Here is a 13,928-nt window from a genome sequence, read left to right on the forward strand (position 1 = left end):
CATCAAATTTCTGTTCTTCTGTATTAGGAACTTATTATCATGCATCAACATTCCGAGGTACTACCCTGACAACAGTTAGCAAATAAAGTTTCTCAGTTCCTATCTTATTCATTTGCAGATTATGTTTGAAACCTTCAACACACCAGCCATGTATGTAGCTGTCCGGGCTGTACTGTCCCTGTATGCCTCTGGTCGAAAGATTGGTATTGTCATGGACACTGGTGATGGCGTAACAGTTACAGTACCCATCTCCGCAGGTTATGCGATGCCCCATGCCATCCAACGTTTGAATTTGGCTGGTCATGATCTCACAAACTACCTCATGAAGATCCTGACAGAACGTGGTTATTCATTTATAACTATAGGTTTGTAAAGGTTAGCTTAGAGTAGCGAATAGGGTAGATAGCTTTCAGTGGAAATATTTAGTAAGTTTTTGTGATATTTCACCGTTAATAAAGAGTTGGATAATGTGAACTATGAAATAGAACATGCATGACTAGCAAGGATTTCACTTAAACAGCTATGAGAATCAAATACATAGAAAAAAACATTCTGCTTAGATAATGACATGCCATATTCTTTGATGATAAGGATTGCCTGTGTGGATGTCTGAAAAGCAGTGTGGAGAGCAGAGTATAATGTATAAATGATATTATCGATTGTACAGAAGTTATCCCCAAAATAACCAAACATGGATGAGGTTGGATCACAAGCAAAATACCACTGTCCAAATGAAAAGCTTGTTTTCAAATCTGTTGCCTGTAAATATGCACATGAATCTCTACAATGCCTGTGTGGATACAATTTGTCATACAATGACTTTCCTACATAAAGAATTGAATCAATACCAGTTCTGTTCCAAAAACACATGTCAAATTTTTTTAAATATGCTAAGGCTATTAGGCTATTTGGCATGCATGTGCTGGTATCAGCAGCACAGAGTGGAAATGTAGGTGACCCCGATGCAAGTTGCCTTAAGTTTAATAACCTTTTTCATCACTGCCTTAGTACATACTGGTGCAGTGTCAGGGCTTGGATTTGTTTCAATATCACCTCCCAAAACAAGTAGTGCTTTCATATATTGATTACACAAAAAAAATTTGAATGATCTATGTTATCGAAAAATACTGTTGTTGTGCCATTTTTAAGATAACTTTACAGTGAACACAATGAAAACAGCCAATTGATATTCTGTACTGCTGCAACAACAGACTTATGATTGTGATATGTTTAAAGTCGTATCAAAGATATTTGTGAAGGAAAATACCAGATTCTTTCTTTTCATAGCTCACACTGTTGTATATTTTACTTTTGAAGAGTTTTTACATGGGAATTATTATACTGGTATGTATTTGTTTCTTTGACTTTGTTGGTGTTATCAGTCAGTAATTTGTGTTTGGCAAGTGACAAGTTATATCAGTGACATGTGTTTCGCAACTCCTTGTTTCAACTCCCTATATACCTAGCTATTGACACCTCTTCATATGCCTTATTTTTTATGTCCTGTTATGCCTTGTTCTTGACTTCTTGTTTTTGGCCTTATCTGGCAAAACTCAGCAACGATTTCCAAGCTTAATTGACACAGTATTTTATATTGCTGTTTCAAATCAAACTGATGAAACAATTCCCTTCATACAGAAGTGACATTTCGGTATTTAACGCAAAATTATTCTAAAATATGCAAAAAATTGACGTCTTCGTAATTTAATACTTGTGACAACGACTTACTCGGCTTACACTGCACTGCATGGCCGGCCTGAACATGGAAATAGAACACGTGCATGTGCTTGCAAGTGAAAAGGTTCATTCACGGTAAACGCCACAAAACAAAAGTGACTTTGATTCATCACTGTCCCTCTCTATGATCAGACCATAACTTTCCAAGCAACATGGTATCTACACATCACAAAGCGTTGTGCCAATCCTTAATTGCAAATTCTGCAAGGACAAGGTCCGGTTCTAGACAGGCAGGAAATCCTCACGTAACACAATACAGTTACGTGTATTTGTTATGGTTGATGCCCGGTGGTGGCAGTCCCCGGGTTGGTAGGTACCCATGCGCGTTACCAAATTCATGGAAAAGGGGGTGTTTTTCTTCAGTCATCTCGGAGATTCTAGGTCCGTGAAATCGAGAAAAAGGGGTACTTTTTCAGAGTAACCTCCGATATTAGGGGTAGTCGTTTCATAATCTCCCTAGGACACTAAATCTGGTCTAGTCTCACTCACAAAGAAAATGAAAAACAGTACCGTACGTTTGTATGTATATAGAGAACTCCAGATCCAAACGGATAAGGAAGATGATTGTGTATGAATGTGATTAAAATCAGGTGAGGACAAACATTTGTGATGTATGTACATGTAATAATATAATAATATTTATTTCTTATAGAGCGCATTACATTTTAAAAATCTCAATGCGCTTTACACAACACTAAAAAGAGGTAAATTATAAATAAAAATTACGAGAAAACACCAATAAAATGCAAAGAGGTAAAATTTTCAAAAGTGTCTAGGAATAAAATGATCTAAAAAGATAAGTTTTTAACTGACTTCTAAAATTGTTAAAAGAATTAGCAAGCCTTATCTCAAATGGTAAAGCATTCCACAAATGGGGAGCACATACAGAAAAGGCTCTATTGCCATAAAAAGCCGTGTTGCAAACAGGCTGATGCAAAATGATCGCACCACTAGACTGGGACCTAAGTGTACGACCAGTATGACGTACTGTAAGCATTTCTGCTAGATAGTCGGGGGCTTGGCCTGTTAGAATTTTGTAAGTGAAACAAAGAATTTTAAAATCAATTCGTTTCTGGACTGGAAGCCAATGTAAATTTTGTAGTACTGGTGTTATGTGGTCCCTTTTCTTCTTTCTGCTAACAAGCCGGGCGGCTGAATTTTGAATAGCCTGGAGTTTACGTATTTCAAAATTCGGAAGACCAAAAAGAAGACTGTTGCAGTAATCCAAACGTGATGTAATGAAGGCATGAACAAGTTTCTCCGTGGTATACAAAGTCAACCTCCAGGGTCAACCCTGGAAGTCAACATACTAACCTCCTAGATTTCGAAAATAAGGGTATGTTTTTACAGCTAATTTCTCCCAGATTTGCCACAAATAGGGGGTGTTTTTCTTATAAATATTCTAGGAAAGGGGGTACTTTTCAAACTTGGGTAACAAGCATGGGTACCCACCAACCCGGGGACTGCTACCGCCGGGGGTTGATGTCACTGGTGGCTAACTGTTTATGGCCCGAGTGAACATCAAGAGTCTGTCGAGTGGCATTCCTGAAGTCCAAATGGATTTTGACCGCAGTCTGCTTATTTGTCTAGGCTTGGAATACACTTAGTCTGTAGTAAAAGAGTTTTTTGTGTGAACATGAAGTCTTTTAAGGAACGTACGTAACGGCATGGAACCTGCACATGGCCGCTACACTGTACGCTACGGCAGATCAACATCTGAGAGACGTTAATGTTGAAGACCCCCAGCTTATTGTTTTTAGGTAACAGAGCATGAGCATCTAAGGAAAATTTAACCCCCAACCACAGTCTCTTGGTGGGCTATTCAGCTCTGGGACTATTAACCCCATAGACGAGTGTATAGAAGCGAGAAACTCGCTTCTATACACTCGTCTATGGGGTTATAGTCCCAGAGCTGAATAGCCCACCAAGAGACTGTGCCCAAACTTCAATGGAAAAAAACTATCAGCAAGTTCGACTCACTTCAGCTGTACGGACTCCGCGGTAACTTTATGCAAACGTACGCACTTTTGACACATCTTACTCACATAAAATCCCACTTGAGTACAAAGTTTATGGCAAAAGACTCCCAAAGAAGTGAAAAAATTACCACAATGTAACAGAACATCAGAGGACCATGGTCATAAAACATAGAAGCAGACTGTCTATGGTAGAACATAGTGAACCAACGGTCGAATGCTTTGACAGTCTGAGTCGCCAATGAGTAATTTGCCGTCTGGCGAGCGGTAGCGCGAACACTGATAAGGGTAATTTTAGATTCCGATTCAGAGGTTGTAGCTCATAAAAGCCCAAAAATGTGAATCCTTGGAAGACAAATTGGGTCTTTTGTAAAGACAACAGGCGTGTATAAATCGCTTCATAAATGACTGAGAAATGGCTGGTTACAGATGACGGATGGACATGACTTCGGATTCGGATTCAGAAAATACGAGCTTGAATACCACATTTCAAGGGTAATTTTGGATGCAGATTCAAAGGATGTAGCTCTGAATAGCCCAAAAAAGTGAATATTTGATGGTCAAATTTGATTTTTTTGGTGGAAAAAAGTGGCGTGCATTGAGTGGTCATAGGGTACTATACTAAGGCGAAGTTGTTCTAAAATCGCTTTAAAAATGACCGAGATATCAGACGGATGCACGGACGGACGGATGGGACCTAATCTACTAGTCCCCTGCGCTGCGCGCACGGGGACTAAAAATACACAAGTTTCTAACATGTCTGTGTGTTTTATGTTCTTACAACTTTTTTATATTCTTTCCTCGCAGCCGAGAGAGAAATTGTTCGTGAAATCAAGGAAAAATTGTGCTACGTAGCTCTAGACTTTGAACAGGAAATGGCCACAGCTGCTTCAAGTTCATCACTAGAAAAGAGCTATGAACTGCCTAATGGTCAGGTGATCACCGTTGGAAATGAACGTTTCCGTTGCCCAGAAGCACTCTTCCAACCCTCTATCATTGGTTAGCATTTTCTTATTTCCTCACATCAACATTATTTCATCACATTTTACTGTGGATGCCAAATTTGGTAACCTTATTACTTCTAAAGCATATAAAACTACAATTTTCTGTCAAATAGATGGTCAATAGTTTCCACTACCCAGAAATACTCTTCCAGCCCTCTATCATTAGTAAGCATTTTCTTGGTTCTTCAATGATGAAAGTCATCACATTTCACTGTTGACCCCAAATTGGTTCAAACCGAACTTTAAGAGTTCGAACTATAACATAAAATCCCTACAATTTTCTGCCAAATAGGTGCCGGGTCAAAACTCAACATTTTGCCCAAATCGTCAGCTTAGATCAATACTGTATATTTTCTACGAAGTAAGAGTCAGAGATGTTAATCGGGGTCAAGAGTTGTGATAGAGACATAAGTAAGGGTCACTAGCTTGCACTCCATAGACAATTCCTCTGGCAAATGTATTCAAGATGATGGGAAGGGGTCAAAATTTGTGGTACGTATGTATATGCCCTAAATATGGCAATGCAGCTAGGATTAAAGACTCAGAGATTTTTGAGGTTTAATGTCTTCGACTTTTTCGAGTACGAGCTTGCTGAGTTGTGAACTGTGATCATATAAGTTAGCATTCCTCTTTGTATTTTATTTCACCATAGGTAAGGAAGTTAACGGCATCCAGACGATGACATACAACAGTATCATGAATTGCGAAGATGATATCCGTAAGGATCTGTACGCCAACATAGTTCTTTCTGGTGGCTCAAGCATGTTTCCAGGTCTCGCTGACCGTATGAAGAGGGACATCACTGCTCTGGCTCCCCCAACCACGGAGATCAATATTGTCCCACCAGAAAGTAAATATTCCGTCTGGATCGGTGGTTCCACCTTCGCTTCACAGTCCACCTTCCAACAGATGTGGATCAGCAAACAGGAATACGAAGAGTCCGGTCCATCCATCGTCCACGTAAAGTGCTAGGGAAAAACCGCAATGGCTTATAAAATGTAATAGGAATATATCATGTTCAGTATCTAAGCATGCCGGGGTACAACAAATGAAATTCACATTAGACACTTTAGCCAGTACCTTTCTATGCTCGGTATATGGACCTTCTGTTAGTGATCGACATTGGGAAAGCAATTGCGCCCACACGCAGCCATATAATGAATCTGTTTTATCTACGGACAAAGGCAAAAGACCAGAGGGCGTTGACCTTGGAGGTTGGTGCTATATCATCCTCAGGATACCTCCAATTTAAATATTTAATGATTATAGAAAGGTGCAGTTCATCTTCTCATATATTTCGATAAATTAATAGAATACCGTAAATATTCGGGTTATTCAAGAAATCGCGTATTACAATGTACATACACATAGCAAAAACAAACTCCATAGAGTTTTCAAATTTAAATGCTTTCTCGGGTAAACGCCAGAATCAATGAAGTTTGTTTCTGTATCTATTGTTTCAAAATCACCTAATAAAAGACACGGCTGTCAATTTTCATTATCTCCGTGTGGTATATTTCTCCATGTTACTGTTGTCTGCTGGGTCGCCGCTCGTTCAGTTGGTCCTGTTCACAATACAATCTTCCCTCTTTTGCACGCCGGTTCCTTACAATTGGACGCTGAACTGGGAGTCTCATGTGATCGTTACGTTTCTAAAGTAACCAATTATGAATTCTTATTTCTCACGGACAAATGGGGTTTATTAAGGGTGTGTTAAGGAGGGGATTAAGAGACTTAAGTTTGAATTTCCTAGTTACACAATCACAAATATCTTGAGTTTTGTATTTGATTGACAAGTTTATTAGCTTATCACAAGGCATTGCTGATGAATATTCATCATCGATTACAAATTCAAAGAAAGTGTGAGCTGACTTTTATGTGGAGAGTGAAGTCGCTATTGTTTAAGGCCATGAGTTTTGTATTTTCTTGTTAGTTTCGTGAAAAAACTTGAAAAAAATTTATTACCGCTCACAGTCTCCCTCCGGGGAACAGCTTGACTTACTGGTCACAAGGCGAACGGTAACAAGTGTAGGTGTTACGTAATAATGGCAAAGTTGACGTCAAAGTGAATGACCCCTGTGACAATGGTATCCTATCGAAACAAGGCGGGGAAGGGCAGAGGATCTTTTTCTCTTAAAAATATCTTTAAAACGATATCATATACACAGCAAGGTGGCAAATGGTCGTGGACAATTTTATTCTTGCGAACACAGTGCGAGGGTAGAGTAAAAAAGCAATTTTGCGAGGGTATCGGAGGGTACCTGGCATTTGTTTTTTTTTACAAAAACAAATCTTCCGAACGGTATCGTATAAGAAACAAGGAAATGATAGGTCATAGAAATGCGATATGTTTTAGCGGAGTCTTTTCCAAGGGCCCCACTGAATCGACAAAAGTGACGTCGGAGGGAATTTTTTTAAAAAAAACATTTCGCTAGGGAAATAGTTTTGACCACATTTGGAAAAGTGCCCGGTCACGTTACCGTATTGTCGTCTGCAGCTTTCAAAAAATGGCGGGTGACTAGAACGTGCATGATGTCCGCCCGGGATGAGCGACGAGCCTCTCTCTGAAACAGATATATTTTCCATTCCAACAGCGTAGGAACTTTAAATGCTCATCGACGAAAAATATTTAAGTGCAACCAAGGATGTTGCTAGATAGGTATACTTAGAATATTTTTGGAAGAAAGTGCTACCATGTACTACTGTTACCGCTGTGGAAATATCGCCAAGTAAACTTGTCGCAATGGATTGTTGCGGTGCAAAATATCAAAACACATTAAAAACTATAAAACAATACAACATGAGCGTGTGACGTGTTATAAAACACATATTAAAGGGACATTATTTGTATCTTTTGACTTTTTTTTCATTTTTTCGATGACTGAAATCCCTGGTCAAAGCAATAGGAGACCTAAATTGTGACTATGGACGGCTTCAAGGATATGTAAAACCACCTTCTTGCTGTTTACGGCAAGGTTGAATTTTGGTAAGGGCGTCCGCGCGATTTGAACCAACCGCCATTATTGAACCCAAGCACATAACCAATATTACTACGCATACGTCAACCATCAAAGTACAACTGGAACGTGAACGGCCTGTGATCTACACACCAACTTCAGCACAATGGATATCGAGAAGCACACGCGCATAAACAAATGCATGTCTCACAATCTACTGTCAAATAGTGAAACTGAGCAGGGCATTTGCTTGTAAGTTTGATTTTAGTATCGATGTATCGGACTGTGAAACAAATAAAACCATAGACGCAATTGAGTCAATGGTAAAACTAAAACGATGTCAGATTGCTGTGGTGATAGTGAAACAGGTACAAAGTAAATTAAATGCATTTTCTGTGCATTTGATCGTTGGCAAATCTTCGACAACTTTCAAGATTGTTAGGGCATTTTCTTTCTATTACGTTGGTTCGTTTTACAAACATGACATGATCACTTGTTGAACTTGGAAACATCGCACTCGGACTGAACAGTGCACGGTGTTGCATCGGTGACATCGTGACACCGTGCCGGGCGAGTGCTGTCATTGATGTACTGCTCGCGAGTGGAGTCACCTCTCGACACACAAGATCTGTTTGAATGTTGTTATTCTCTGTGCATTGTGTAATTATTTGTATCAGTTGAATCGCATTTCAAACCAAAAGTGAGTACATCGCAATGACAGTTGCCGAGACCCTATACGTCGCTAACGGCCTCCGTGTCTCCGACCCACTCCCAAAAGTGGGCTTTGCGTAAGTATTGAAGCGCAGCTGAGCACATCATGTACCAAAGCCGCGCGTACAGGTCTGTGTGTTCCCGGCTTTATACGGTCTCCGCGCCGTATAACGCCGGGCCGGGAACACACAGATCTGTACGCAGGGCTAATCGTGTACCCAGCCGAGGTGGGTGTGCTCAAAAACGAAACTCAATGCAAGCTTGGGATTAAAAATGGGTTGTTTTTGGTGGAGAAACTCCCGGGAGAAACTGCACGTCGCAACCGAGGTGCTGCCAGCGATTTTGCACAGCCCTGCCACGCAGACGGTGACATGATCTAAGTGTCAGTCGTCAAAGTACATTGCTTCAATTTCGCGATCACCTCGACAATAACATGACTGTCAACTGAAGTTTACCCCTTCATTTTACTCTGTTTTCACATTCTATGCCCACAGGCTTTGGGCAAGTGTACATATGCATATGGAGGAACAAACGGGACGAAAAATCCGCCACTATAGGCCTTGTCGTCGACTTCTGCAGCTTGTAGGCATTTGAAAAGCCCATTATAAAATGTGCTCTCTAGCAGCAAAGAATAGTGTATCTAAGAGCAGGATTGGCCGTCAAGATCTCCATGAAAAACTGACCGTCAAAATGTAACTGAGCAAACGGCATCAGTAATAGGGAATCCCGAACCCGGATCACGAAACTGCAATACTGCGTTTTCGACTTTCACTTCGCGTGGTTTATTTTTTTACACGCGGATGCTTACAGCGGCCCAGACAGCAGTTAGCAGTGTGGTCTGATCGCAGGTACGAGGTCACCTTGCCAACTCTGAGGTTAAAAGTAGCCCACCATTAACCCCTGACCCAAGGTTTTTCTATACAGTGTACGGAAACGGGATGGAAGTTGTCTATGGTCGACCGTTTTTTAGACATCTTTCAGTAAGTCGAACAACATTATCAACTGCTCGTTGGCAACAATATAAGGTCAAAAGATACAAATAATGTCCCTTTAAACCTGGCTATAGCGCCCGTCTATTTCCCCTCGTGGCCGTGCGTTACCAGAAACACATCGCTATACCCCTTGATCTCCGGCCTCGGGGAAATTGCGATGTGTTTCTGGTAACGCATGGCCCCTCGGAGTAATAAACGGGCTCTATAGCCCTCATGACGAGGTAATAAGTGTTTGTTATAGAATAGTAACATGTATGACCAGTAAAGTGAACGTTCGCCTTCCCTCTTTCTCACGTCCCTTGTGGTCGAATATCATGCTATGTATAGCTCTAGACTTTGAACAGGAAATGACCTCACCTGGCTGCTGCAAGTTCGTCACCAATAAAGTCTTGAAAAATTACATGACTTGTAAAGAGATCTATGTGTCTTCTTTTAATATAAACACACATACATATATGTGTGTGTGTATGTGTATCAGCCGCGACAGAAATTGTTCGTCAAATGGAGGATATATTGTGCTATATGTCGCTCTAGACTTTGAACAGGAAATGGCTACAGCTGCTTCAAGTTCGTCACTAACAAAATTTTCAAAAAATACTCAAGTTTCTAACATGTCTGTGTTTTATATTCTTACAACTTTTTTATATTCTTTCCTCGCAGCCGAGAGAGAAATTGTTCGTGACATCAAGGAAAAATTGTGCTACGTAGCTCTAGACTTTGAACAGGAAATGGCCACAGCTGCTTCAATTTCATCACTAGAAAAGAGCTATGAACTGCCTGATGGTCAGGTGATCACCATTGGAAATGAACGTTTCCGTTGCCCAGAAGCACTCTTCCAACCGTCTATCATTGGTTAGCATTTTCTTATTTCCTCAATGTTTGAATCCATCACATTTCACTGTGAATGCCAAATTTGGTAACCTTACTACTTCTAAAACATATAAAACTACAATTTTCTGTCAAATAGATCGTCAATAGTCAACATTTTGGCCAAATCGTTAGCCTTGTTCAACAATATATTCTTTTACGAATTAGAGTTGTGATAGAGTCATAAGTACGGGTAAAATGCTTGCACCCAATTTACATTTTCTCTTTCAAGTGAGTTCACGAGGGGGAAAGGAGTCAAAAATCGTGGTTCATTTCTATGTATACAAACCCTTCCCTTGGTAATCGCCCCAGGGTATGTATATGGCAATTAGCTAGGATTAAAGACTCAGAGATTTTGAGGTTTAATGTCTTCGACTTTTTCGAGTACGAGCTTGCTGAGTTGTGAACAGTGATCATATAAGTTAGCATTCCTCTTTGTATTTTATTTCACCAAAGGTAAGGAAGTTAACGGCATCCAGACGATGACATGCAACAGTATCATGAATTGCGAAGATGATATTCGTAAGGATCTGTACGCCAACATAGTTCTTTCTGGTGGCTCAAGTATGTTTCAAGGTATCGCTGACCGCATGCAGAAGGAAATCTCTGCTCTGACTCCCCCAACCACGGAGATCAATATTGTCGCACCAGAAAGTAAATATTCCGTCTGGATCGGTGGTTCCATATTCAGTTCACTATTTAACTTCCAACATAAATGGATCAGCAAACAAGAATACGAGGAGTCTGGTCCATCCATCGTTCACAAAAAGTGCTTCTAAGAAAACACCGCAATGGCTTATGAACTATAATAGGAATATATCATGTTCATGCCTGGGTACAACTAATGAAACTAATTTAATATTCGCCAGTACCTTTTCATACTCTTGGTATTTGAACGTGATCGACATTCATTTGGGAAGTAGTTATATCCATGCTCGGCCATATGATGAATCTGCTACCACTACGGACAAAAGCAAAAGACCAGTGAGTATTTAGCCTGGTGGTTGATGCTATAACAACGTCAGGATACCTCAATTTTAAATTTAATTCAAATTTAAATGGGATAATTAATGATAAAGGAAATGGATAGTTCTTCTCTAATCTTTTTATTTCTTTAGCCAACACCATCTGTAAAACTAATAGAGTTACTTGAATATTCAGATTATGCCAGAATTCGCCTATTGATACACAGCTAGCAATACCGGTAGACTCGACGGAGGCTTTGCCTTTCAACGCTTGCTTGCGTCAACGCCAGAATCAATGGAAAATTTTTTTTCTGTATCTATTATTTTCAAAATTACCCGATAAAATATACGATACGTCACTTTTATGCTATTTTTGTGGTATATTTCCTGTGTAACTGTTGTCTGCTGATTGCCACTTACTTGTTCAGCTGTTCCTAATTTTAATAGTTTGCCCTCTTTTGCATGCCGATGCCTTGCAAAAAACTGCTATTGGAAACTGAAATGGCAGTGCCAAGTAATCGTCATGTTTCTAAGGGAACAATTCTGAAGTCTTACCTCTCACGGACCAATGAGGCCTATCAAGGGCAGGTTTAGGAGGGGATTAGAGACTTAACGTTCGAATTTCCTGGTTTCACATAGCATAAGTGTCTTGACTTTGTATCTGATTGATAAGTTTATTAGCATATCACAAGGTATTGCTGATGAATATTCATGATCGATTACAAATGCATACAAACTGTAAGCAGTTTTTTATGTGGGGAAGGGATGTCACTATTTTCTTTTTTAATTTCCAAGCAAAACACTTAAAATGGCATACCCTATAAAAACAAGGTAGGGAAGGTGAGGGTTGAGGGTCTTTTTCTCTACAATATATTGAAAACAAAATCATATACCAAGCAAGATGACAGAGGGCAGTGAACAAGTTTTTTCTCGAGGAAACAGTGCGACGGTAGCGTAAACCTAACAAGTTTGCGAGGGTATCAGAGGGTACCTGGCAATAGTTCTCTTAAAAAGATATGTTCAAAAACGGTATCGTATAGGAAAAAGGAAATGAAATGTCACAGAAATGTGATATGTTTTAGGAGAGTCCTTTCCAAGGATCCCTTCACACCACCCTCATCTGACACTATTTCAAACCACGAGGAAGAATGTTCCCTGCGAAAAAGATTTTCCTTTTAACGAAAATGACACAAGTGCCCTCGTTAAGCTGCAACAAATGTACAAGAAAACGTCCCCAGGACCAAATTTCTTGGTATTATAATGAATTTTTTGGTATCGAGATTCTTTATAAGGATCGCAAAAAATATAATAAATCGTTTAAATGTAGAATCACGGCCATCACAATAAAATGAAAAATTTACACTTACCTAATCAACGGTAACTATATGTAATATATCAAAGCCATTTGAAAAGTAGTTGCGGTGTTTTCGACTTTTGACCACTGTAACACTATTTATCTCAGTGCACTTGCATATTTTGAGGGTCCAATGTGATAAATTTGAATAAAATACAATCTACATCAGACACAAGCAGTGGCACTTTTTCTTTTATTTCATCGGAACCTTCGTTGCTGGCACTTGTTTCGGCTGATTCGTACACTGAAGAAAATATGATTATAAACGATATTGTAAAGGAAATTATCTTATGGCTATTTCTTTCAATGTAAATGACTGTAATATAATTAATGTCATTAGTGTTTCTTCTTCTTATGTTTTCAAATGAACCTTATTGCTAAGCTGGCAAGAAAATACTGTTTTTGCGATTCCAGCGCCATATTTTGATGGCACATCACGGCTTCATTGTAATTCTTTGATTAATTTAATCAGATCAAGAACTTTTACATGGGTTACATTTTAAAACTGATGAATTGAGGGGTCATATTTTGGAATCTATACTTTAAAGGTGATCATGCTCTGGTACCTAAAAACAATAAGCTGAGGGTCTTCAGAACTCTAAATTGAGGTACCAGACATTCAGGATTTGGTGGAACTCAATACATGTAAAAGGAGTTCACAATTATAATTTGAGAAATTCGACTATATAGTATTAATAGTACAAATAATACAATTTAGGTATATGCCAACATACATGTTGTTCTTTTAAGCAAATTTAGGGAAAATAGCGTACAATGTATGAGAGTTTTTTCTTCTTTCGTTGCTATTTAATTATGAGTCTTATTCAGTCATATTCAAACTTGAAGCCATCCCTGTAATATCTCTTTAAGAAAGATATCATTTCCGATTTTCACAAAAATATGCAGCCGGTAAAAATTCTATTTACATCACGAGTTTCAAAATGAGCTATCAGTAAGCAGACCAATTTTGACAGTCCGAACACCTGTATTCCAGGAGCATTCATCCTTAACGTGCTTTTACACATTTTTTTATGAAATTAACAACTTCATATTTCACAACGGATCTAGACGAACCCTGCATGAGACAAAATTTGCTTTGGAGAAGCTAAGTCTTCGATTTAATGTTCACTGTAACGTTTAATGGACACTGCCAATACTTCCTTCAGAGATTAAGCACTAAGCTTTCGATTCCACTGTATTTTATCGACTTTCTGTACATCCAGCGCACGAATGAACAGCAAATCTTAATTTTCCTAGCTTTTGTCTGACTTACAGTAGCTCAGAATATTATTAAGACATTTTCTTTTGAGAATTCTGATCTGGCGATTGATGCAGCACTACAAATATTCAAGGGATACTCCCTGC

At 39.2% G+C, this 13,928-nt stretch overlaps 2 protein-coding genes across 2 annotated transcripts in view; both read left to right on the forward strand.

Annotated features, from left to right (window-relative positions):
- LOC139150946 (actin, cytoplasmic-like) overlaps positions 1-6,215 on the forward strand; it is a 31,526-nt gene extending 25,311 nt beyond the window's left edge. The window contains exons 3-5 of the mRNA XM_070723430.1: positions 119-365; positions 4,521-4,712; positions 5,370-6,215. Coding sequence (XP_070579531.1) covers positions 119-365; positions 4,521-4,712; positions 5,370-5,689 — 759 coding nt within the window. The 3' untranslated portion in view covers positions 5,690-6,215. The remainder of the gene's footprint in view (positions 1-118; positions 366-4,520; positions 4,713-5,369) is intronic.
- Positions 6,216-9,988: 3,773 nt separating this feature from the next.
- On the forward strand, positions 9,989-11,023 carry LOC139152217 (actin, cytoplasmic A3a-like). Its single transcript, XM_070725357.1, has 2 exons — positions 9,989-10,229; positions 10,701-11,023. Exons 1-2 carry the CDS (start codon positions 9,989-9,991, stop codon positions 11,021-11,023), a joined length of 564 nt encoding a protein of 187 aa, XP_070581458.1.
- Positions 11,024-13,928: the final 2,905 nt, after the last annotated feature.

The sequence above is a fragment of the Ptychodera flava genome, chromosome 15 (genome assembly GCF_041260155.1).
Source record: "Ptychodera flava strain L36383 chromosome 15, AS_Pfla_20210202, whole genome shotgun sequence".
In the NCBI taxonomy this organism is placed as follows: domain Eukaryota; kingdom Metazoa; phylum Hemichordata; class Enteropneusta; family Ptychoderidae; genus Ptychodera; species Ptychodera flava.

Bases quoted from the DNA above. Each gene is read 5' to 3' on its own strand.
- LOC139152217 (XM_070725357.1), top strand. From the start codon at position 9,989: ATGTCTGTGTTTTATATTCTTACAACTTTTTTATATTCTTTCCTCGCA. The intron at 10,230-10,700 runs GTTAGCATTTTC...ATTTCACCAAAG, and splicing joins CTTCCAACCGTCTATCATTG to GTAAGGAAGTTAACGGCATC.